Source organism: Amia ocellicauda, chromosome 1, assembly GCF_036373705.1.
Source record: "Amia ocellicauda isolate fAmiCal2 chromosome 1, fAmiCal2.hap1, whole genome shotgun sequence".
In the NCBI taxonomy this organism is placed as follows: Eukaryota; Metazoa; Chordata; class Actinopteri; order Amiiformes; family Amiidae; genus Amia; species Amia ocellicauda.
Genome location: NC_089850.1, coordinates 36,321,680 through 36,345,293, shown reverse-complemented (window position 1 = coordinate 36,345,293; position 23,614 = coordinate 36,321,680). Strand labels below are relative to the sequence as shown.

Sequence of the window (23,614 nt, the reverse complement as noted above, 5' to 3'; positions counted from 1 at the left end):
TTAAACGTTTAAATTGTATGAGACGGCTGGAATTGATTTTCCGACGCTATCATACGCTGCCTGAGACAGCTGGTAAATCCATTGCTGTGTGTAATGGGCTTTTGGGAGGTGGATTAGAGAGAATAAACTATGTGCTGTCGCATGCACATCAGTTTTCATACTCGCACCAATACAGACATCCTGAAGAATAAAAGATAAGGGTGTAAGTTGCAGTTTTCATTATTCCTTCTTTAACCTCCATTCTGCACTTCATTTATATGAACAGGTAAGGATCTCAATATCCTAAACTGAAAAAAGAACTTGCCATGAAAGTGTTTGCCAAAGATGGTTTACAATACATGCTGCTTTACATATCCTCAGGGGTGAGAGCGGGTGTAAGGTGTTGTTAGAACAGGGTGAGAAGAATCTGACTTTATTCGCCAGCACTGCTCTCATCAGTGCATCAACTATAAGGCATTTTTCAATAGGCAAGCTCTATCAAAACAGATATCACAGGGCTATAACTGGGTGTTGGTGACCTGATTGAAAGCAAGCATGTATGATACTACTGATTGCAGTGAGTTTAGAGAACCATGACTGATAAAACTGATTATCTAGTAACCACCCAGCCATTTGTTTCTGTCCCAGGATCTGTCCCAGGCCCCACACCGAGCTGAGAAAGTTGAAAGATGGGTCAGCGTGTCCTTCAGATGAAATTGCAGGCCTGAGCAGGGGCCGGGCGGTGCGTAGCTCCCCTCTAGGTGACAGGAACAGAGCAAGCTGTCTGTGGTGTTGGCAGGAAACCACCCATGGCTGGGGAGGGGAGACGTGTGACTGGACTGTGTGTTTGTGTGCAGGAAAGACAGCGCTGTTATAAGGGCCAGAGAGAGAAGCGATCAGGCCAGAGTATTTTCCACACAGTGATGGTGGTGGACCAGCTCCAACATCGGCCGTTCTGGAGTCCTCAAATGTGAGAACATGCAGTGAGGGACAGTAAAAAAAAAAAAAGAGGCCTCACTGCCTCAGGACCTGACACCAGTGCAGTGTAGTGAGGGGAGCTGGGAACCAGTAAGGTCTGCATGGACACAGTGAGTTGAAAGACAGGGAGAGAAGGATTTAGAAAGTGCAACACTATATCATCCTTAAACCTGTCTAAATATTACACTGTATTGCTTTACTATATTTATTTAATGTTTACATCCTGATATTTTCTTACTTTGTGAAATGTGGTCACAGCAAATAACTTTCAAGATAAGTTAACCTACAGTGTGATCTCTATTCAAACTCTGATACAAGAGATTGCAAACAGCAACTGCCATCCCAGTGCAGGTGTTTGGTGTTAAAAGGTGTGTGTGGGGGGGTTGTTTAACAGGTATACTTATGCATTTCTTGGCAGACGCCCTTATCCAGGGCGACTTACAACATAAAGTGCAAACAAAGTGCAAAAATACAGTGAAGTACAAGGCATCAATCATTACAAATTCAATTTGAATTGCTGTTTTAGCTAAATTGAATTTGTAATGATTGATGCCTTGTACATCACTGTATTTTTGCACTTTGTTTGCACTTTATGTTGTAAGTCGCCCTGGATAAGGGCGTCTGCCAAGAAATAAAAATAATAATAATAATAATATATATTTACACAATATCATAACAGACTCACCACAAATACAAGCTATTGTATTGACATATACAGATTTTCTTTTTTATTAAATGAACATCAGTAACAAAATATACAGCAATAACAACCTGATTGACTTCTAAGATATCAGTCTACAAGATATTTACATTGTAAAAGATGCATCTTCCAACATATTGGTTTGGATAATATGGTGGGCTAACCTAACTGTGCTCTCGGCTCTCACCCCACACATCTCAAATACCAGAAAGAGCAGATGTTGTAAGGGGTGGAAAAAATAAAAGGAAAATCACTTTTGCAACTTAGGGTACCTGAACAAATAGAACCAAGCCCGTCAATCAAAAATCAGCTCAGCTCTTTCTTAACTGCATATAATCAGCCTGCAGCCTCTTTCTGTTCCACATCAGATCAAATGGACGATACTCAAAACATCCATGCAATTCGTTGCATTTCTGGCAGGCAACAATGAGAGCATCCATGGGAATGGAGAACGAGATCCCCCTCACCTTCTGTCCCCAGAAGAGCTGAGGGTTGACACTGCCTACTCTGAACAGAAGACTTCTTTTTCAAACTCCATCGGTCCAACATCTTTAGCAAGTTGTATAAATACACAAGGTATATATATTTAATTTCAAAGCAGAGAAACTGATGCATTGTTACAGATACATTGATACATTGATTTTCCAGTTTTTTAAGTAAAGAAAGCCAGTGCAGGGATCCTGTTACGCTTGTTATCTGGCAGACCGAACGCTACCTGGGGAGGTATTTGGAGGCCCAGTAATGGGGGCTTTTGCGAGTCACAATGCATATGGAACTTCCTTATGTCCAGCGAAGCTTAGGCTCTGATGGTCTGGGAAGACAACAGCATGCACACACACACATCTACATACATACAGTCATCATCACAGGCTCTTCTAGTAGGCTTTGGTGCAGAGAGGAGTCGGTGTCAGTCATTGACTCCACGTAGTGCTGTAACAGAGCCTGTCCTAATTATAGACACTGACTGAAGAAGCCTGCTCCCGCTGCTGGCCTTTGGGAACAACTACGAGGAAGCAAACTCCCACAGAGTGTTAGTTCTCCCAAGCAGATGGTGGGGAAAACTGTGACCGGAGGAAAATGCATCAAGAAAATGAGTAAGTGCTAGTGTCCCGTCCCGTCCCCCTCTGTATTCAGTGCTGAGTTCACAGCAAGTGATGCCCAGTTTGGTCGGTGGCTCGGAGCTCAGTAGCCGTACTTTTCGTTGAGGTGAGTGCGGCCATCTCCGGTCTGACCTGTCAGGACAAACAGGAAACAGTGCTCAGCCCGGCATGGTAGAGACCTGGTTTATATTGATTTTACAAACAAATGCTGTACATGTGAGGCAGACAATTTCAAAGCCTGCTGAGCCCCGCTTCACTGGCACGTGTACTTTCAACAAATGTTTGCAATTTTTTTTTTTTTTTTTTACACTTTCCTACCTTTAGGAAAAGGCTGTACGACAATTTTCCTATCGGTTACATGCAAATACCTAAGAACTATCTGATTATTTGTGGATGTATCCTTATCTCAAAGCAATGCTGGAACAATTAGGAATGAGCTAGCCTCAACTCCTCTAAATTTTTTTATTTTATTTTGGTTTATTATTGTAAAGAAACTACTTGTCTGCACGAGACTTATTTCCCCAGTGCTCAGCAAACAGTTTATCTCAAGCCTGTAGTGACAGCAAAAACACGGGCCTCCCTTGCACTTCATTGTGAGAACCCACAGTGCGGCAGAGATAACATTGAGAATCACTTTGCCGTTAGTACATCTCACCTCACTTAAGTTGCCTTGTGTGTAAATCTGCTTATACTGAAGGTAGGTGATTCAGATCTGATTAATTGTAATGGTATTAAAAAAAAAAAAAAAAAAAAGTGAAGATTAACAGAATATCAGTACTTTTACTGTTTTGCACATCAATACTGGCTCTTGATCCACCATCAATCATTAATAAAACTTCCGAAATCAAGCGAACTTTGCATCAGGGCTGATCTGATGGCTTTTGCTCAGTCAGAACATAAATTCTCCTGGAAATGTTATCTTTCCAGGAAAGCTGGCTTTGATGTGCATTCTGTAGCCCCCCCATAAAATTCCATCTTAAATCCCCCTCAACATCTGCCAACTATACAACCTCAATTTACCCACTTGAATTACTCAAAACAAACCAAAAATACTGACTAAGAGGCGTCTGCCAAAGGTTGCTGCATGAAACTGAAAAATGCATTTGTGTAGGATCCTTTGGACAAGAGCTTTCTTCTTTCCATTTTACAGCACATGTACACACAAAAACTCTTTCTCTACGCCGATTTGACTGTGGCAACGAAAGACATGAGACTGATCTTTCAACTGTACTGACCAGACCAGCTATTCAGTGCTCCAGATGTCAAGGCAAGTCTTTGGACACACATTAAACTACACAGCATTATTTATCTTGTTTAATGTTGTATCATGACTCTGACATTAAACTGAAAACAGTAATATAACCAAGAAAAACTCATTCTTCAGGGGCAAACAATCCTTAAAAACCTTCTCCATAGTAGAATGAATCGCAGTGTTTTGATACAAAGTGCAGTGACCTGTGAGCAATGTTCTGCTGTTTGTGTCACCGTTGCCCATAACTACAGACAAGCCATTTGCATTTCTATCAAACTGTAGCTCTGTTCTTAGTGTGTTGATTCATAACATCCATATACAACTAAAATCCACACAGCCAGCAACAAAACACTGGAGTGGTTTACACTGTCACCCTTGGATATAAGATTATCTATGTATTTTGTTCAGGAACGGTGCCAGTCTTGCTGTACCTGAAGGTGGCACCCAGACGCTGTAGTTGGGGTCATCCTCAGGGTACTGGCCAGCAAGGAGGGCAGTGGGTGGCTGTAGGGGAAGAAAGAGAGGTCACACACTGGGACTAGACAGCAATGCAACAATGACTGTACAGGAACTTCACAAGTATTGTAATTGTAAACTAACAAACATACACACACACCACCATCCTCTATAATTAAAATGGTGGCTGAACTTCCTTCTGATCTGTAACACGTACATATAGAACACGGAACGGTTCTAGAAGTGATATTTTTGTTCCGTGCTGCTGCTTTAAATCCTGCCTACATGTTGTACGGATATCTAGCATGATAGAAAAAGCCAAATAATTCAAATAATTAGCAAGCAAGATACATGTCTTAATGACCAAAAGTGACAGGGAAAATAATCCCACTCTGCTGGGGCCACGCATCATCTTCTTCTTGTGGGATGTTTTGGTCTCCGTCGCTCTGTTGCTGTGAGTCTCCCTGGGCGCTGTGGGCAGAAGAGACCCAGACATGAGCTGGCAGGGCACAGACTGACCCTTCGCACTGCCGCTCTGAACATCATTATTCTAAACTTGCAACATTCCAAAATCTATTTTACTCTATTTAAACTGAAGGCACTTAAAAAAAAAAAAAAAACAGTTCTTTAGCTCCCTCAGTTACCCGCAGGTGTGGTGTCAGGACAGGAGGCTACAGCTTGAGGGGGGGGCACCTCTCCTTCCGTCGTGTCGGACCTCAGCTCTGCCATAGCTGTGTGCCCATCACCGGAGCTGCTCCCTGAACACAGACACACACAGGCAGGACACGTGACAGGTTACAAATACGATTCTAGCCATGCTTGTTTGGATGCTTAGCACTTTAATAAGCCAAGAATCTTGTTTAGATGTTATTTATCTTTTTTAAAGGACCCTGAGCAGTTTATTGTAGAGTCAAACAGCTCTCTGTGTGAAGAAGCACTCCTGTTTACTGTCCTGATTGTTCCTATGTTTAGTTCACAATTGTGCTGCTCATTTCCTTGTATCCCTGTTGATGATATCCTTGGACAAGCATTCTCTCTCTTTTTGTTTTTAAATACCGGTCAGGACTGACAGTGGGCGGAGACTGTGCTCCTCCAATGTGTTCATTGACCTAATATGAATACACCATGATAATGAAAACTACAAATGCTTCGGTTTAATACCAGCACTTCACCAAGATATTGCGCTGTGTGTTTAGAAAACCCATTATGAGTTCTCTAAAGGAAAATAGTTTCTTGAATAATAAAACTATGTGTCAGCAAACCATGGATCCCAAGGAAGGGCAATATTGTATGATGTTAATGACTCCAGCAAATGTTGGATGAAAACACAGATGACAACAGAGGCCTGAGTCCTGAGAGCTTCTCTCTGCAGCTCCTGCCACCTGCTGTCTAAAAATGCTACTGCAGCTACAGTCAGGGAGCCCTGGGTGACACGTGGCTATGCCTGATCTACAGTTCTCTTGTGATGTGGGCTGACCTGGGTATTGGATATTAGGCATTAGTGTATTCTGTCAATTGCTTGAGGGGCACAGTGGTCAAACCCTTCCCTGCAGTGCAGTGTAATGCATCTCAGGCTTAAGGCTAGTTTAGGCACTTTTTTTTTTTTTTTTTTTTAGCTTTTGCAACGTTTGCGTTTAAACTGCCCGGAGAGCTTAGCAATGGGTTTAATATATCGGTGATAGTAAGGGATAACACTCGAACCCTCACCCACAGTGCTGTGTGTCTTGGGCGTATCGTCTCCCTGCAGTGCTTGGCTGGTTTCCTCTGGCTCCAGTCTGTCTGTCTGCAAGTCCTTTGTCCTTGCAGCTGCTTCCTCCTCCTCCTCCTCCTCTTCCTCTACCTCCCCCGTCGAGGACAGCTCCTTCATATTGAAGAGCTCCGGGGGCAGGTCTGCACGCTTCGGGGGCAGGCGCTGCAGTGAGGACAGGGCTTTGACTGTACAGCCACACGCTAAACAGCCTGAACAGCAGGGTTTAACTGTCTCGGCAAAGCACAATTCCCCCCCGGAACAGATTTAAATACGGCGTCTTCTGTGAATTAGAGGGCTTGGTGCTCTGTGCCCGTCCCGAGCGGAAACCTCGCTGTGTACCACGAGACATCTTACATTTCCCCTCAAAGAACTCCAAACTGAGCCGATACATTTCCTTTACTTGAAAGACATGTCTACACGGATCACTAAAGACCAATAAGCACCGTAAGACATTCCTGGCTGGCTGGCAGGAACCAAGAGAGACAGCTGCTTGTATCACATAAATTATGTACTGGTCAGTACTCCTAACTGAACCTCACTGAATGAAGGCTTTAAATACCTGAGCTAATTGGGTGCCCCCCAGATAGCAGTTAATAACTGTTCTTTCTTGGCCTGAAGGCTGCCCCTCACTTACCCCTATTGTGCCAGTTTTCAGCCTGAACTTGCTGCCCCCTTTCATGGCTCCAAACAAGGGCAAAGACAGTTTCTTGGGCTTGTCTGTCTCTGTGGACTGAGTCCTGGCCCTGAGGAAAGAAATTAACGAAACAATCTAACACTAACAATCTCTTTCAGCTTGATTTCTGTCACATTCTTTGAAAAGACTGAATATCTAATGGAGATTGTTAATCTAAAGGAAGTTGCTAATTGAGAAAAGCAAAAATTCCCCACATTAGTGCCACTTCAAAATGCAACAAATGCAAATTAAGAAAATGCAGAATAAGAATAAATTATATAACAGCAGAGCTCAATACAAAATAAATCTAGGCCTTAACTAAAGCCACTAGGTCAGTGTCCTTTAAATCGAGTCCCTGAAGGACAAAGAGCTTCTGGTTTTAATTCCACCTGAGCCGGTAAATTGAACTGATAATTGTTTACTTAACGACTGAACCAATTCATCTTCTTTCCTAGGTCTAACTCAAGTGATGATTTAAAGAGAAGTAGAAGACCTGGACTGAAGAACTCTTCCCTAACTTCCCCTAAAACAGAAATCCTTTTTTAAAGTAACACAGAAAACCTAGCAAAAATAACAGAACAAGGTTTTAATGGAGTGCAGTGTCCACAGTTTCATGCACCCCACCCCCCCATCCCAGCCAGCACCAGTTCTTCCTGCCCCCCATCAGCACCACCGTCTCCTGCACAAGCCCTCACCCCAGCTGCAGTGAGGGGAGCTGGGTGGGCCGCGTGATCTCCACCAGTCTGCGCAGCCGCTGCTCCTCCTTACGCAGCTCTGACATGCGGACGTGGAGTTTCCTCCGCGCCACGCTGTCCAGCTCACTGCCGCTCCGCACGGCGCTCATGAACACTTCCAGGGGGTCCTCTGAGGAGGCCTGCGCTCCAGCTGGGGAAGGGGGGTGGGGGGGGGGGACAGAGAGAGATGTTGTTACAAGATCCAAGGGTATTGATCTAGCCTCGACCTCATTATTCAGTTTAAAATGTCCACTGATGCTAGAGTTGCATTTACTCACTTTTCCCTGAAGTGCTGAGTTTCTGCTCGGTCTCAGCCAGCTCCTTCTCCAGCTTGGACAGCTTAGCCACCTGGGAAAAACGGCAGTGAGTGAAACCGAAAAACCAGGTCCGAATTATCACCAGTTAAAACACCTCACTTGCTTCCATTAACAATTTCATCCAACGCTGCCCCCTCGGCCCTCTCTCTCGCTCTCCCTGCGTACCAGCGACTCATAGGTGTCCGGCTTCTCCTCAATCTTGCCGGCCTTCTTCATGCGGTCCGTCCTCTTCTTCTCCACTACGCCCGTGCGGTCCAGGAAGGTGTCATCATCACTGTCGTAGAAATCCTCATCCTCCCAATTCTTCTTCCTCCGCTTGCGAGACACTGGCCACAGCGCAGCCGAGGCACCAACACAGACAACAAATATACATGAAAAAGTATTGAGAAAAAGAACGAGAAGCTAGGTGGCCACCAGTGTTTTCACTTCTGCCTTCTTTAAAATAACACTGAAGCTTTCTTTGTTCGGCATTTTCACTGATATGGCAAGGGTCACAACTCACGGATTTGTGTAAAATCACAAATATTATATATTTCTTATAGCAAGTCTTCTAAATGTCACCCCACATAGAAACAGAATAATTAAGCATCAGGGAGCTCAGGATGAGTAAACGCAATGACCCACACAGAGAGAGACCTGCTGCTGAGCTGTGAGCACTTCTCCAGGTTGGCACCTACACACACATCGCACGTATGCACACACACTGTATGGGCTGATCCTCAGGGGACCAGACAGACACTGTACTATCCTGCCAGTGTGTAAAAATAATCTATATGGAGCTACTTGTGTATGTGTTTAAATGTGCAATACTGCCACCCACTGTCTCAACTTGCTCTGATGTGCCATATTTTCAGGAAGGTGGGTGAACATGGAAATGCAGTAGTGCACTGTGTAAGAACACACACTCCACTGCCGTGACATGTCTATAGTGCCCACCTGCCTCCTGGCGCAGGAGCCCCCGGGCCTCCAGGATGCGACAGGCCTCCAGAGCACACTGTATGGCGGCCTCCTTTTTCTTTCCAGTGTGGGTCACCTCGGCCACCAGCTGCTTCCCCACTGCATCGTCCACTGGGAGACTGGGGACAGGAGACGGGGGTAAGGGCTATCAGGCATTGCTCTGCCACGTCTTTTAACTATTCAGACACTAGAGATGAGCATGAGCGAATCAGCTTTCGATTTCCCGTGGGGCTTTCACGAGTGTCACAGACAAGGTGGCTCTTTTTATAATATTCACAGAATAAGAAACGTGTCGTTATAGAAGTCAGCATCAATTCTCCCGGCGAACTCTGTCTCCCGTTAACATAATTAACTGTGCCCGATGAAGGAGAGTGAGAATGCAATTGCTGGAAAGATGGGCAAGTGATGAAGGGGGGGCTGTACCAGACTCTGCAGGTCCAGGTGCCATGGCCTTTGTCATCATACTCGTACTCCAGCTCCTCTCCTGAAACCACAAAATGTCCATTGGTGAAGGGCCTTAAACAAACATTGGCTGGTATATACTCTGTCATGACTGCAGTACAGCTCCTGGGGTCAAATACTAGAGGCTTGGAGCTGATAACATACACAGATCTTGGAGCAACAGCCATGAAAGTACTGGTACTAACCACAGAGACATTTGATGCTCTGCCTGTGTTGTTGTTGCCCTCAATATCCACAGTAAGTAGAAAGTAAACCGGTTTCACATCACCCAGGAGGACTAAAAGAGTGTATTTAACAGAAAAATAAAACATTTCCACATTTTTCAGCTTAGGCCCAGTACTACAACATTAACAACACACTACAATGACATGCATGGAGTGAGTGCCGAGTGAAGCGCAGTCGGCCTACCTTCCCTGTCAAAGAAGCCCTGCAGTGCCTTCTTGGGGTCCTTCAGGTAGAAGGCTTCCTGGTCCTCCTGGAACTCCATGGCAAAGGGGTTCTCCTCATTATCATCCTCCTCTGGCAGAGCATCCTCTCCTGGTGAAGTGGGAGGGGGGCAATGGAGAAAGAGAGAGACAAGAACAAGCTATTCAGTACACAAGGAAGGACCCCAAACCCCAGTGAAGTTGCTTCAGCTACTAGAAACCAAAGAGTGAAAAGAATGTCCTGAGATCATACAGTCTTTCTAAAGACAGCCATGCAGTCATACAGGGGTCACTGTGTACATGGGCTCAGTACAGGTGACATAACCCCTCTGCGTGATCAGCAGTGTGGAAGCCTCCCGTTCTGGGAGACCTGGTCTTTGGGCATAGCAGTTTCATCACTGTACTGTACATGGCGGGGAGCTCCACCCGGCACATGCTACACTATTTGATGGACAAGAGATACAAGCCTTGACATCTTCTGAGAATGTAGTTCCAGGTAGCAGTTCTGCAGTAGGTTTACTTCTGAGACTTTAAAGTCTAGAGAAGTGACACCAGCTATGCTAACTGTGTGCAGATGGCTTGGTTGTTGTACAATACAGGAACAGCAAGACAGACCCTATGCATCTCAGATGAGTCTCTAAAATTCGCATATGCAAAGGCTGCACTGTAAAAATAAAAAGGACAGCAGCTGACATGGTGGACCATTCTGCTGTGTTTACCCACTTACCCATTCCCCAGGAGCAGCCTGCCTCTTCGCCGGAGCTCTTCTCCTTCCTGCCCTTCTGCCCCTCCTCTTCTTCCTCCTTCTCCTCATCGGAGCCTTCGCCCATCATCCTCTTCTCCAGCTCTGCCTGCCTCTTCTTGCTCAGCTCCTTCAGCTCAGTGATGGACAGCTCGGACTCTGCCTCCGCATCAGATTCTGGCCCCTGTGGGGAGACATGCTCTCAATCCCCACAAACTGTCACCTCCGGAAGGGTATTAATCTCAAACACTATTATAAACAGCCCTAGGCAATCCATTACATATACACATAGATATATTAATATAACATTAGACCCTACACTACCAGGGATAGAAGGAAGACTTCCATGGCACAGCGGTCTGAAATTCCAGTTTAAACAGCAGGCTGGCTTATGCATACAAACTAAAACCATGTGATGAATACTTTGGATAGTGGTCAATACGACAAAACGGGTACTGTGGGAGGCATTTCATAGTTTAGTTTACCAGAAACAGGAGCCCGACGCACTGTTGCTTAAAAGAAGGATTAGTAATATATTGGATATCACTCAATAAAGATTAAAGAGAGAGCACAGGGGGAATGAGAAACAGAGAGAGTGGAGACATATTAAAATGCTCTGACACATCTATCCCCATCCCCCGTGAATCTTAGATCAAAGAAAAACAAATAATATTGATAAGCTTTTATAGGGTCGTAGAGAGAAGAAAGTGTTGAAAGTATGTGTGGATACTGTGAGAGTGTTGTTAATCTAGATAATAGGGTGAGGAATGTCAATTTTACATTTAAATGTGTAAGGGATATATTAATTGGTGATTTCAAAACTGGATTAAGATTAGGTTTATATTCCTAATAGTAAAGTTTGAAGGGTGAGAAATGTTATTTGTTTTTATTATGTAATTAGTATGTTATTAGAAATGTTAGTAGAAGACAAATGTGTGGGATGTATGCTTTTATGTAACACCGCACACGTCAATGAGTTGGTTTTAACAAAATAGATGCATTTTAATTTGTAAATGGATTGTGTCTTAATACAATAAAAATGTCAATGTGTTTAGTTGTGTTTAGAGTATAATGGGATTGTGTTTATTTTGTTCTTGCTTGCTTGTTTTCTGGAAATGGAAATGTTTTGTATTTTTTTTATTTTTTATATAATTGTAATTAAACCAATCGGGATGGATTTGTTTTAGGATTGGGGGCGGGGGCAAGAATGAGAAGTAAAATGTCAATACTGTGCAGATGTGGACTTCTCTGGTCTGTCAACTTTCCTATGTTCCTGTGACTGAGTGGGGTACAGCGGTTTGCTACATGCGGTTCCTGGAGTCCCCTGTAATGTCCAGTCAATACAGCATGCTGTGCAGCACCCTTACCTGCAGGATGAACAGCCTAGTACTTCCCCCGAACTTCAGCACATGCCCCACTCTCAGCCTTATGTAGGTTTTAGGTGGGATCCTGTTTTTGTTCACAAAGGTGCCGTGGGTGCTGCCCAGGTCGAACACATAGAAGCCCCTCTGCTCCCCGACCACCGCCTCCTCCTCCTCCGCCGCATCCCCGGCGCGCTGTCGGTACTGCACCACGGCGTGATACCGAGAGATGGAGGGGTGCTCCAGAGACACGTCGCAGTTCGGTAACCGTCCGATCACGAAAAAACTCCTCTCGGTCAGCGGCACGGTATCCAGTATCGCCCCGTTTTTCAGGATCTCAAAGGAGTAGCAGGTCTCCGCAAGGCCGCCCCACAGAGGCTCTGTGTATGGCAAGGGTGGGAAGGATTTAAACATGGGGTCCGGGGCTTTGGCAGGAAGTCTGGGTTTGGAGGCCTGAGCGCTGGATGCCGCGACAGATTTGACACTTGTGCTGCTGCTCGTCACTCCCACCACGGGCTCATTTTCCACCGCTGCCGCTTCCTGGGGGCATTTCTCTTTGGCTGCCCTATCCTTACTGCTTTCCAAAGAACCGGTATTACCATTCTCTTTGGATTCCTGAACCGCCTTCTCGATTTCTGTGTTCTCGGACTTCAAAAATTTAGCGCAACTGATCGCATCCTTAGAGCCGCCTGGTGTAGCGGCTGTGTGTTTCGCCCCGCTGGACACCGGGGCACCTGCTCTCCGGCTTAGCAGCGACGGCACGGCAAATATAGCCGGTTTCTTAAAGGGATCTTCGGTGTCTGCAGTTTCATTATTTTCCCCTCCTTCCTTCAGAACCACCTCCCCCTTTTCCTGCTGTACTCCTTCTTCCTCTGCACTCATTTCGATGTCAATTCTCTCATTACTCTGTTTCTCCGCTGCTATTGTACTTGCTGACTCTGCCATGTTTCTTTTTGGTACCACGTTAAATTGCTTCCCCTCCGCTATGGAATCAGAAGAGAGCACCACCATCAAAGTTCCGCACCAGAAGGATTGGGTCTTTATAATAAGCTTTTACATGCATAGGTCTGTAAATACTGGTTTTATTACTGTTAAAATATTGAACAATAGATGAGTTATTTCAGGAATACACAATATAAAACTGATAGCGTATTTTATTTATGGTATGACTACAGTCACTATCAACCTCATCAAATGAAGTACCGGAACTATTGTAACAGTCATTAGTGTTTCAGCACGGAGCAAAATATGAGATGGATGCAGTCTGAAAATTAGTCGATTTGTGGATTCAACAGTAAGAAATAGTTCATATTTATAAAGGTGAGTGAGGTTCTGTTTTATTATTTGCAAAATGGACTCCAGGATGTTACATATCTATAATGTGTAAGATATGTCGTTGAAGCTCTAGACTTTTCGGCAGCTCTGCGTAGTTCCTTTTGGGGTGTTTGTGGTGTAAGTTTAAAGCTACACGGTGTGACATTATCTCAGTCGTATGTTCTTAGTTTCTAGTAATGTACTTTGAAAACTATTTTACATTACATTGACAAAAATCACAGAGCTGCGATATATCCTCTTTGTACCAAATCGTTATCAGTAGGGGGCAGAGAGAGTAATAGTTGCTGCCTGTTTGTCTCCTTATTCTCCCTTACAATTGTAGGTTTACGAAAAAAAGAAAGAACAAATAAATCACGGGATACTTATTACTAACTTCGTTCCTCGAATTAAAGCCTGTATGTGATTCATTTTATTTACCCAGTGTTATTTGGTTAGTTATGATGCATGTGTACTGAAAACAAAGTCCTGTGCGTGTGTATGGTGTCTGGGAGAACACTTGCAACTGGTGCAGTACCGATGGTGGACGGAAGGATGTGTTATGCAAAAAATAAGTAAATAAAGATTGTATTTATTTTACAGTTAAATTCAGCGAGGTCCTTTCCATATGCAATACGTGATTTTCGGGTTCACCGAAAACCGTCAAAAGCAGGTGGTTGCCAGCAGATCCATTCTAGTGTAGGTACTTTGCTATAAGTAGCTCCTCTATTCATATGCATTTGCATTTGCGTGCAAATACAACCATTTTTAAATGCACCTTATTGTGCAATGCTTCCCAAAGTCTTCTGTCCTGGGAATGCTTTTTCAATCCAGCTTTCATTTGGTACTCCATATTTAAGAGCATAAGAATATAAGTTTACAAACGAGAGGAGGCCATTCGACCCACTGCACAGGGTCGACCCCCAGCGGAGGGCGGAGGGCGGGGGGGGGGGGGCAAGGTGTCAGTGTCCTCTGACCCATCGTGCTCGTTTCCATTAATAACTAAGTGATACAAGGATCCTATCCAGTCTATTTTTAAATGTTCCCAAATTTTCAGTTTCTACCACATCGCTGGGGAATTTGTTCCAGATTGTGATGACTCTCTGTGCGAAGAAGTGTCTCCTGTTTTCTGTCTTAAACAGAAATAAAAGCTTGGATGAAATCTAATACATGTAATAGTGTTATTTATTTTAAATTCAATATTACAGTCTCTCTTTCTCATCTTTTTGTAGCAGCAGCAGTGACTGTTTCGACGGCCAAACGGTCGGTATCAGGATGATGCGCTACTGGGGGGAGATCCCGGTGCCGGCTGGGCCACCCAGCCGCAGCTCTTTTGACCTGTTGCAGCGGGAGTTCCGCTCAGTGGAGGTGCAGGACCCCCCGCTGCACCAGCCCTCCGCCCAGCGCCCACGGCCCACCACCATGCTGGACGTGCCCTCCGAGCCCTGCAGCCTGACCATCCACACCGTGCAGCTGTGCCAGCATGCTCGCCGCCTGCGGAGCCTCCTCGCTACTGCACAGGGTCAACCCCCAGCGGAGGGCGGGGGGAGGCCAGAGGACACTGACACCCTGCCCCCCCGCCCCCCCACGCCTGCCCTGCCCGATGACCTGTTGCCCCTCGACAGCAAGGCCCCCCGCCAGCCCTTCCAGCTGCGCCACAGCGACCCCGAGAGCGATTTCTATAAGTGAGTCAAAAATAAATAAGGAAAAAAGGGCTGCACACACACACACACCACTTTATTAATACATTATAATGTGAAGAACTAATTACTGCATGCTCAAGACAAGTTTAAGACTGCTGCTGTCTTGCTGTGTCTGTTTATTCTGCAAAGTACACTAAATACACCATGCTATGAAGTACTGTACATTTCTTTAAAAAGTGTGTATATATTTTAATGTAGATTGCATCTCATCCTTCGATATATCCCTGTAAACACGTGTCAGGGTAGTCACAAATAGATAAAAAACATTCATTATAAATTTTTTAAACTAAAATCACAAAAAATAATTTCAAATGTTTCTTAAAGTTTCCTTATACAATGTCCATGAGAGTGTGCTGCTGTCATGAGAGTTTGTCATCAGAGTGTATGGATGAGGCTGTGCTCTGACTTCCCTGACGTCTTTGCACATCTTTTTGCACCTTTGTGCGTTCGTTGTTTCTGTCCAGAGGTAAAGGGGAGCCGGTGACAGAGCTGAGTTGGCCGTCCTGCCGGCAGCTGCTGTACCAGTCTGTGGCCACGGTACTGGCCCATGCTGGGTTTGAGACGGCACAGGAGAGCGTACTGGAGACTTTGACGGACGTGGCGCATGAGCACTACCTGCGCCTGAGCCGACTGCTGCGTGTGGCAGTGGACCGTGAGGCCCGGCTGGGGGCCACTCCCTTCCCTGACGTGGTGGAGCAGGTGTTCCATGAGGTGGGCATCGGTAGCGTGCTCGCCCTGCAGCGCTTCTGGCAGCACCGCATCAAGGACTACCACAGCTACATGCAGCAGGTGAGGGGAACACATGGCCACTACTGTGGGTATGCTCTCTTCTATTCTCCTCACTGCTTTTCCTCCTCTTCTCCTCTCTGCTCTCTTGGCTTCACCTTATATCTCCCTTGTCTTCTCTCTCCCTCATCCTCTGCCACACACTCTTCCTGAGAGGGACTACTGTGGTTGCACTGCGCACTGCGCACTGCTCACTCTCCAATCTCCACTCTCATCTCACTGCACAGCATAGATGTTGTTTTATGCTCTGTTGTCTTCCGTCAACCTTTCAATAGCTGATAAAATAGATGTGATCAGATAGTGAGAATTCAGTGTAAGGTGGTAAAATAGGACAATAATGTAGTGACAATGCTTTTCCCCACCGCGGTGCCACCTCACACACTTCCATTTCGAGCAGGTGAGCCGGGAGCTGTCGGAGGAATATGAGCGGCTGGTGAACCCAGAGAAGGCTGCAGAGGACTCCAAGCCCCTCAAGATCAAGGAAGAGCCTCTGAGTGACATTGCCTTTCCTGTCAGCGAGGAGCCTGAGGCCGACCTGGCGTCTGGGGACCAGGCCCTGCCCATTGGGGTCTTGGGGGCCCCCAGTGAAAGGCTGCCTAGTGGGCTGGAGGCAGAGAACTCCCCACATACTGCAGGTACATAAGTTTGCTTAAGTAATAACCAAAATCCAGGACTTGAGAGCAATGCATAATAATGTCTTTTTAAAATAAATAAATACATTTGAAACTGGCACCCTAGCACAGTGCTGGGCAACCCTGGTCCCTAAGGGCTGCATTGTATTCAGGTCAACTCAAGTTACTTAGTTGACCAATTATTTGCCAGGTTGTTAGCAGGTAAGGATGTAAAGATACCTACAGATCAAGTAGTACCCAGGCTGCCTGTTCTCCCATCCTGTATCATGCTCATATTAAGAGTGTAGACATGGCCTTGGCCTGAGATCCTGCTGACTGCCTGGTATGGTTTGTCTCTGCAGGGACGGCAGGCACCAGCTCTCCACTGTGGCAGTTGGCGCAGGTGAAGATGGAGCCACAGGATGGAGAGGACGGACAAGTGTCAGGGCACGGTGTGCTGGGAGGAGACGTGTTTGAGGAGCCCATGTCCACCATGAGCGAGGCCGGCCTCCCACACTCGCCCAGCGCGGCCGGCTCCGACGCCAGCTACGGCTCGCACTCCCCGGACAGCATCATGGGGGCCTCACCTGTCTTCAATCAGCGGCCCAAGAAGCGCCACAAGAAGATGTGAGAGCCAGCCTCCCACCATGTCTCTGTCAATAATATTTTCCCCTCTCTCTTTTCGTGTGTATGTGCGTACGTGTGTGTGTGTGTGTGTGTGTGTGTGTGTGTGTGTGTGCGCAAGCCTGTGCCTAGCTGTGTAAGTGTATTTGTGTGTGTTTCATTGCATCTCTTTTCCTCTCTTTCTAGCAGACCTTTTTGACAGGCTTCTTATTATTCTGTACAGCTCCAGTCTTCTTTCCTTTGCTGGATATGTGTCCTAGAACAGGTGTCTTCAAAACTATTTGTGTGAGAACCTGCAGGTTATAAAGATAAAATCCAATTAAGTTAATTAAGTTAATAATTGGTCCAATTAAGCAACAGCTCAGCTGCAGCAAAAACTTCAAGAGTTTGTATTGCAGCTCTCCACGACCAGGGTTTCATAATATGCAGAATATTGGACATTTTGCTGCAGAAAGGTTTAGATGGTAAATACATGTATTTCCATCTTTTTGAATGATGTTTTGCTGGACATGTGTAGCACCAGTGCTCCTATTGGAGCTAGTACTTATTAGATTTGTTGTTCTCCTTCCTATTGCTAGTTTGTATATGAAAGAACACACATTATAGGTGAACAGATTAATTCCTTTCTGTTTGTTCAAGAGTACTGAAAAGTGCAGATATTAATTGACATGAGAGAAAAATAATGATACCAATGGCAACATTGCAGTTTAACTGAAGACTACAGCATACATCTATACAACTGTGAGAAACATCTGCATAAGTGCTTGTAACATCTGCATAACTGCTTATAACTTACTACCGGTGTCTCTGATCAGACAGTAACAAGCCCCACTATTAGCAGAACCAGTGACCCATTGATAAAAGCTGATATATTTGCATATTAACTTGGGGTCCATTTTTCTTTGTTTGTGGGATGAAATATGTTGAAGAACAATAAATATTTTTTTGAAAATTTGTAAATATTGACTTCTTAATTAAATGAAAATTGGCCGGTGGGTTAAAAAATGTTTGATGTAAACCTGCCTGTGAAACAGCTTAGTTGTGGTAATAATGTCATTATATGTCATTTTGTTACAGAAGCAAATCTATTAATGTTTTATTTTTTCTTAACGAACATTTTAACCAACATTGTAAACCAGGTTATAATATTGAATCAACTGCTAGTCTTCTTTTATGGAGAAAATGTACATCAAATACAATTACACTATAAATGTTTCCTCCGATATTTGCTCTTTATGCACCAGCTGTATATACAAGCAGCTTTTGTAATACTATACAAGTTTGTGGTTTCTAACATAAAGTAAATTAAAAATAAACAAAACTGAACTCATACTGTACAGTAATTATTTGTTGGCATCGCTTTAGTGTGTGAAGGCACATTAATCAACAGGGAATAGTAAATCAATTCAAATGTGCACGTCTACATGTAAATAAGTGAACTGCCAAATTATCTTTTTCTAATTAAGAAATTATCCATCTTGGACGTAAATAGAATTTAATCTCTGAAATAAATCACAACATGAAGCAAGTATCTACAGTTAATATTGTTCATTTTGATATTTACAGTTGCTCCATATATGTCTAATTATGCAGTGCATTACAGTGAATCTGGAAATACTCATGGAAATGTAATTCTGCAATTGAAAGATCAGAAAAATACTACAGTGGAATTGAGCTAGAATTTAAATTAAACAAGTATAATTGATTGACCCCAACTCTGCCAGGCACTTGACAGAAAAGCAAGATTGTCCTTAAAAAATGACTTAAAAGCAATGTGTAAATAATATTTATTAAATCATACAAATAATTAGAAGTTGAATAAATTATAAACAAGGGATTCTTGCCTCATAAAATGAACAGAATTCTATTTGTCTTTTGAAAACATTCAAATAGACCATTCTTAAACTCAAAGGTAGCTATTCAATGACACTGCAAAAATGCCTTAGACATTATATTATACATCATTGGCACTTAAATTCTATCCACTATCTAGGGGTACCAACACTGGCATTTGGGAAAAATAGAAAAAGACATAATTTAAATGGAAAAAGAAATCGACATGGAAATATATTTCTTAATATATATTTCTAACAAGATAATAAATAAAAGTTAATTAATAAGCCACAAACTAACAATGAAAAAAAGGTTTCCCAGTGTAGGAGCCCACTAGTAGCAGACAAAGTTCAGCAGTTTCTCACAGCACTCGTCGCTCCATCTGTAGTTGTGACCGCGGTCCAGAGATGCCATCCCACATAACTCCCCTATCTGTCCGTCAGGTTGGCCCTGGTCCCAGCAGCTGTAGTTGAGTGGCTCCTGGCTCTCAGCCCAGTACCAGTGGCCCCACAGGGAATGCTTACGCAGGCCCAGCCACACCCCGGGGCCCTGCAGCTCGCGGACGGCAGCCTCCAGTGCCCTCTGACTGTCGGGGCCGGTGACGCTCAGCAGGTCAGAGTGCTGAGTGCGGCAGTACAGCCTGGCCTCCTTCCAGGTCAAGGCCTGACGCACGGCCACTGCTGCAACACACAGGAAACTTACACTGGAGTGCACCTTCTCACAAATGTTAATTGACACACAAAGTTTCATAGCCTTCCTTTGGCATAATGTTATGTGGAAATTCATTGAGTTCAATACACATTTTTATTTTTTAAACTCTACTTATGTATCAATATTATTTTTGTTGGATGCTGATTTAACCCTGAGACAAATGTAAACATTCCAGTCAACTGACGTGGCAGTGAAGCACAGCAAAGTCTGAGAGCTATCAAAAGTAATTTATATGTGAAATTCAACAATTCATTATTTTCCTTTGGCTTTCCTTGATGACGCTGTTGTGCCTCAGACATCCTGTAGTGTGAGGCGCTGTGTGAGAATTAGTGGGGTTTCCCCCTCTGTAACACGAGGGCAGTTTACCTGTGAGAGGGGAGCTGGCCTCTGGGACACCGGTAGTCTGGGATGTGGTGGTTGACGTTCTGGACTGGGTGCTAGGAGACATTTGTGTGGTGGTGGTGGCAGTGGTGGATATGATCATACTTGTGCTTCTGGCAGTGCTAGTTGATTTTGGACCTTAGAATACAATGTTGTTACTGTCGGTAATCATTACATGGATATTTTCAAAGTTCTACAGACTATATTGGAAAATTAGGGCTGTTCAGTGATCCAGATGCCAGCCAGTTGTCCTGCAGTGTGAGTGTTAGTGGGGTCTCCCCTCTGCAACTCTGTTTACCTGTGAGAGTGGTGGAGCTGGTCCCAGCTGTAGTCTGGGTTGTGGTGGTCAAAGGTCCGGTCTGGGTGCTGGTAGACTTTTGTGTGGTGGTGGTGGATGTGATCACATTAGTGCTTCTGGGAGTGCTAGTTGTTTTTGGACCTTAGAATAAAACAAGATCTCCTCAAATCTAAAGACCAAACTGGATTTAGAACATTTCATATCTATTAAGTGTGAAAGCTGCCACCACCCTTCACCTTTTAAAATAATTATTGCTCTTTTTAAAAGCCTTAATGTAGATCTCTTTACAATTCTATGGACTATCTCACCCATTTACTTTATTGTACATGTTTAATAATCTCTGGTGCCATGGCACAATTAAACTCTGTTGCTAATTTTGTTACCACTGGTAATCCTTACATGGCTATTTTCTTATGAGAGATATTTATATTTACCTGTGAGAGAGATGGATCTGGTGTCTGAGAGAGAGTAACTGGACTCGGTGCAGGGAGAATCGTCTACGATGTTGGTAACCACAGTGATGTTGAGAGTGGTAGATGATAGTGGATCTTAGAATAAAACAAGCTCTCCTGAAATCTACAGACCTAAGAGGACTGTCCTATAAATCTATTTTGAATTTCAGAACTACCACCAAGCATCAGCATTTAATATATAAATATAAACATTGTTTTTGTGCATATGCCTTGTTAGGCTTTGAAATTGTGTTTCAAATGAACATTTCTGTGTTATTGACTCTGTAGTTGTGTTTTGTACATGGTTAATATTCACTGATTCCTCTGCACAATTGCATTCACTTGAACCCACAGTGGAAGGCTGATGATGAGAAGACTAGACAGGCTAGAGGGGTTGTTTTAAGGATTATCCTGGGAACATACAATAAATAAATAATAGATTAAATCAAATAATACCTGCATTACACATGAACGCCATTTTGGTTTGACAATACTCAGCATACCACAAAGTGTTCTGCATAACTATACAATCCTGTTGATTTGGGTTGCTGGAAATGTTTTGTGATGTCAGATAATACGCGTTCACTGGTGTGCCGTTAACCCAGACATAAGTGCTGACATTTTGTTGATACTGGATTCCAATCCAGAAACTGTAGTTGTGTGGTGATAATTCTTTCTCCACCAGTTTCTCTGTAGCTTCAGTCAGGACGGCCAGGTCAATGTAGTGCTTCTTGCAGTAACACCTAGCACTGGACCAGTCCATTGAGGTATTTACAAAGTAGAGGGAGAAAAGAGGGATTTGATATTTTGAATTCAAAACTGTGGAGTAAAAGAGAAAAAAAGAAACTAGCAAATGAAGTGATAAAAAATTATGATATAGAACAGTGGTTTTCAAACTGGTCCTGGAGTACCCCCTGCCCTGCTGGTTTTTGTTCCAACCAAGGTCTTAATTGCGTAAATGCATCCTTAATTGACCTAACAAAGCAATATATCATTCAATTAAGCAATTAAGACCTTGGTTGGAACAAAAACCAGCAGGGCAGGGGGTACTCCAGGACCGGTTTGAAAACCCCTGATATAGAACAAAAAGATTCATTTTGAAATTATACACTATAGCACCGGCTGCTGACAGAGTTAAGGCACTCTTGTGTGTATCACTTTTGGCAAGTGAACTCACCATTTAATGGGCTTAGTAAGGGACTTTCTGTAAGGGAGATTCCATTCAGGTTCAGGCCCCAACCTGAAGAGACAGACAAAACTGTAACAACTGTAACAAACCTTAATCTAAATCTAAATCTAAATATCACATGCATATATTACTTGTTCTCTCCCAAGATCCCAATGTGCTTGTAGCAAACACAACTAAAGAACATCATATTACAGCTATATAAGCACAAGGAAATAAGATACATTATTCACTTAAAGAATAAAATGAATGAATGCCTTTTAAAAACATCAGGTGTTCCATCCACATACAACACATTAAATAGAAATAAACTCCAAACACTTGTTTACATTCAGAAGTAGGGATCTGATCAAACAGAACACGCAAGAAATAAAAATGCCATTGATTTTAGAAATGAAGAGGAGAGAAGCAGCCTGACATTAGCATATTCCTTGAAAGAATCACTTACCCAGACTCAGGAAGGTCAAAACCAAGAAAACAAACATTGTTGTGTTTTGGTTAGAAAATCTAACAAGAGAAAACAGCAGAATATTGATGTTGCAACAGCTTGGACAGTCAAAGACAGAGAGATACATCTACACAACTGGACATTATAGCCATTACATTTATGATTGGAAGAAAGTAGCACCTTACTAAAAGTGAAGCCATAACTGAGTACTGTTTTGTTGTTTTCTATTATCGTTTATCATAACTCAAAAGTTTGGATTTAATCCCAGCACAAATCAAAACTTGGACCTTTGAAGTAAAAATAAATAAAGTATTTTATGACCTCCTTAAGATTCTGGACAGTTAACAACTACTGGAACTGGTTTGTTTTCAAGCAAAGTTCAGACTAAACACAGTGTGGAGCATTATTGTAATGTTTGGCAGGCTGTTTTCACTTTATCATGGCACTATGTCTTTACTAGACAAAGCGTAAGCACATAATGCATATTTCTCTGCATCTGCAATACCAATAGCCATACTTAACTATCTTTTTTTTTGCCTACAGACTAGAAAGAAAACAATCTTACCTGTCATGGGGAAATCAAAGATTTTCGAGACACTTGTATTCAGTTAGGACAAGCAGGGATTTCAGCAACCGAGCATGTTAAAGAGAAACAAGATTCAGGTAAAGCAGGCTCTCGGGAGCCTCCACTAAATACATGCTAGGCTGGAGCTGTATGGTGTATGCAAACTAGAGCTAGTCCCCAGGTACTTGGTTTGCATGACCCATTTGACTAAGAAAATGTCACCATGACCTGGGTTGAAACCATTTGAGTAAATAATGGCAACAGATGTCATTACCTCCAGTCTCAAACAGTTGGACTGAGTTAACAAGCAGACATTTGACACTCATTTGTAGTCAACAGAAATTGTGTTGTGGTAAAAAATGCAACATTATGTTAGAAATGAGGCTGAGCTGTTTTGTGTAGAAACAAATTACTGAATTTACAAATACAAATTTAAAGTTTATACAGCTGGAGGCTTTTGCAATCGAGCAAATAACATGCATTTGACTAAATTAGTAATTGCTTACTGCGCAGTTCATACTGGAATGTATACACTTGTACAGTCTTCAGTAGACAGCATATCCTCCAGTAAAGAAAACATGTGCACTGTCGAGAACTTGGGGTTGTGTGACGTCAGTGTTAAAGACTTATTACGCATCTTACACAAGATGAGACTCATCACACCTGCCACCTCTTACTTCTGCAGTCAATTCCAGGAACTGAAGGGAAAATATATTTGTCATGACACCAGTGCAGCACTGTAACATCTGCACAGCAACATTTGACTAGTTAGTATATATAGACCTAATAAATACATACAATTACACGGTGAAGAGAAAC

The 23,614-nt window shown here is 43.5% G+C and overlaps 2 protein-coding genes and 1 long non-coding RNA gene across 4 annotated transcripts; 1 reads left to right on the top strand and 2 right to left on the bottom strand.

Annotated features, from left to right (window-relative positions):
- Nucleotides 1–1,657: 1,657 nt before the first annotated feature.
- Nucleotides 1,658–12,843, bottom strand: slc4a1ap (solute carrier family 4 member 1 adaptor protein). Of its 2 annotated transcripts, none has more exons than XM_066703156.1 (14): nucleotides 11,893–12,843; nucleotides 10,511–10,709; nucleotides 9,767–9,895; nucleotides 9,320–9,380; nucleotides 8,876–9,015; nucleotides 8,105–8,265; nucleotides 7,901–7,970; nucleotides 7,584–7,773; nucleotides 6,850–6,958; nucleotides 6,173–6,377; nucleotides 5,110–5,223; nucleotides 4,830–4,936; nucleotides 4,441–4,513; nucleotides 1,658–2,889 (listed from the first exon to the last, which is right to left on the bottom strand). In XM_066703156.1, exons 1-14 carry the CDS (start codon nucleotides 12,829–12,831, stop codon nucleotides 2,840–2,842), a joined length of 2,547 nt encoding a protein of 848 aa, XP_066559253.1. In that variant the 5' UTR covers nucleotides 12,832–12,843; the 3' UTR covers nucleotides 1,658–2,839. The 2 variants fall into 2 exon arrangements, with proteins under 2 accessions (XP_066559253.1, XP_066559261.1); XM_066703164.1 differs by having other exon boundaries at nucleotides 4,857–4,936.
- Nucleotides 12,844–13,092: 249 nt separating this feature from the next.
- On the top strand, nucleotides 13,093–18,251 carry supt7l (SPT7 like, STAGA complex subunit gamma). Its single transcript, XM_066703147.1, has 5 exons — nucleotides 13,093–13,206; nucleotides 14,430–14,882; nucleotides 15,365–15,689; nucleotides 16,084–16,321; nucleotides 16,660–18,251. Exons 2-5 carry the CDS (start codon nucleotides 14,473–14,475, stop codon nucleotides 16,926–16,928), a joined length of 1,242 nt encoding a protein of 413 aa, XP_066559244.1. The 5' UTR covers nucleotides 13,093–13,206; nucleotides 14,430–14,472; the 3' UTR covers nucleotides 16,929–18,251.
- Nucleotides 18,252–19,907: 1,656 nt separating this feature from the next.
- Nucleotides 19,908–21,261, bottom strand: LOC136760064 (uncharacterized). Its single transcript, XR_010820145.1, has 4 exons — nucleotides 21,053–21,261; nucleotides 20,579–20,692; nucleotides 20,145–20,285; nucleotides 19,908–19,984 (listed from the first exon to the last, which is right to left on the bottom strand). It is a non-coding gene; the product is annotated as an uncharacterized LOC136760064 (long non-coding RNA).
- Nucleotides 21,262–23,614: the final 2,353 nt, after the last annotated feature.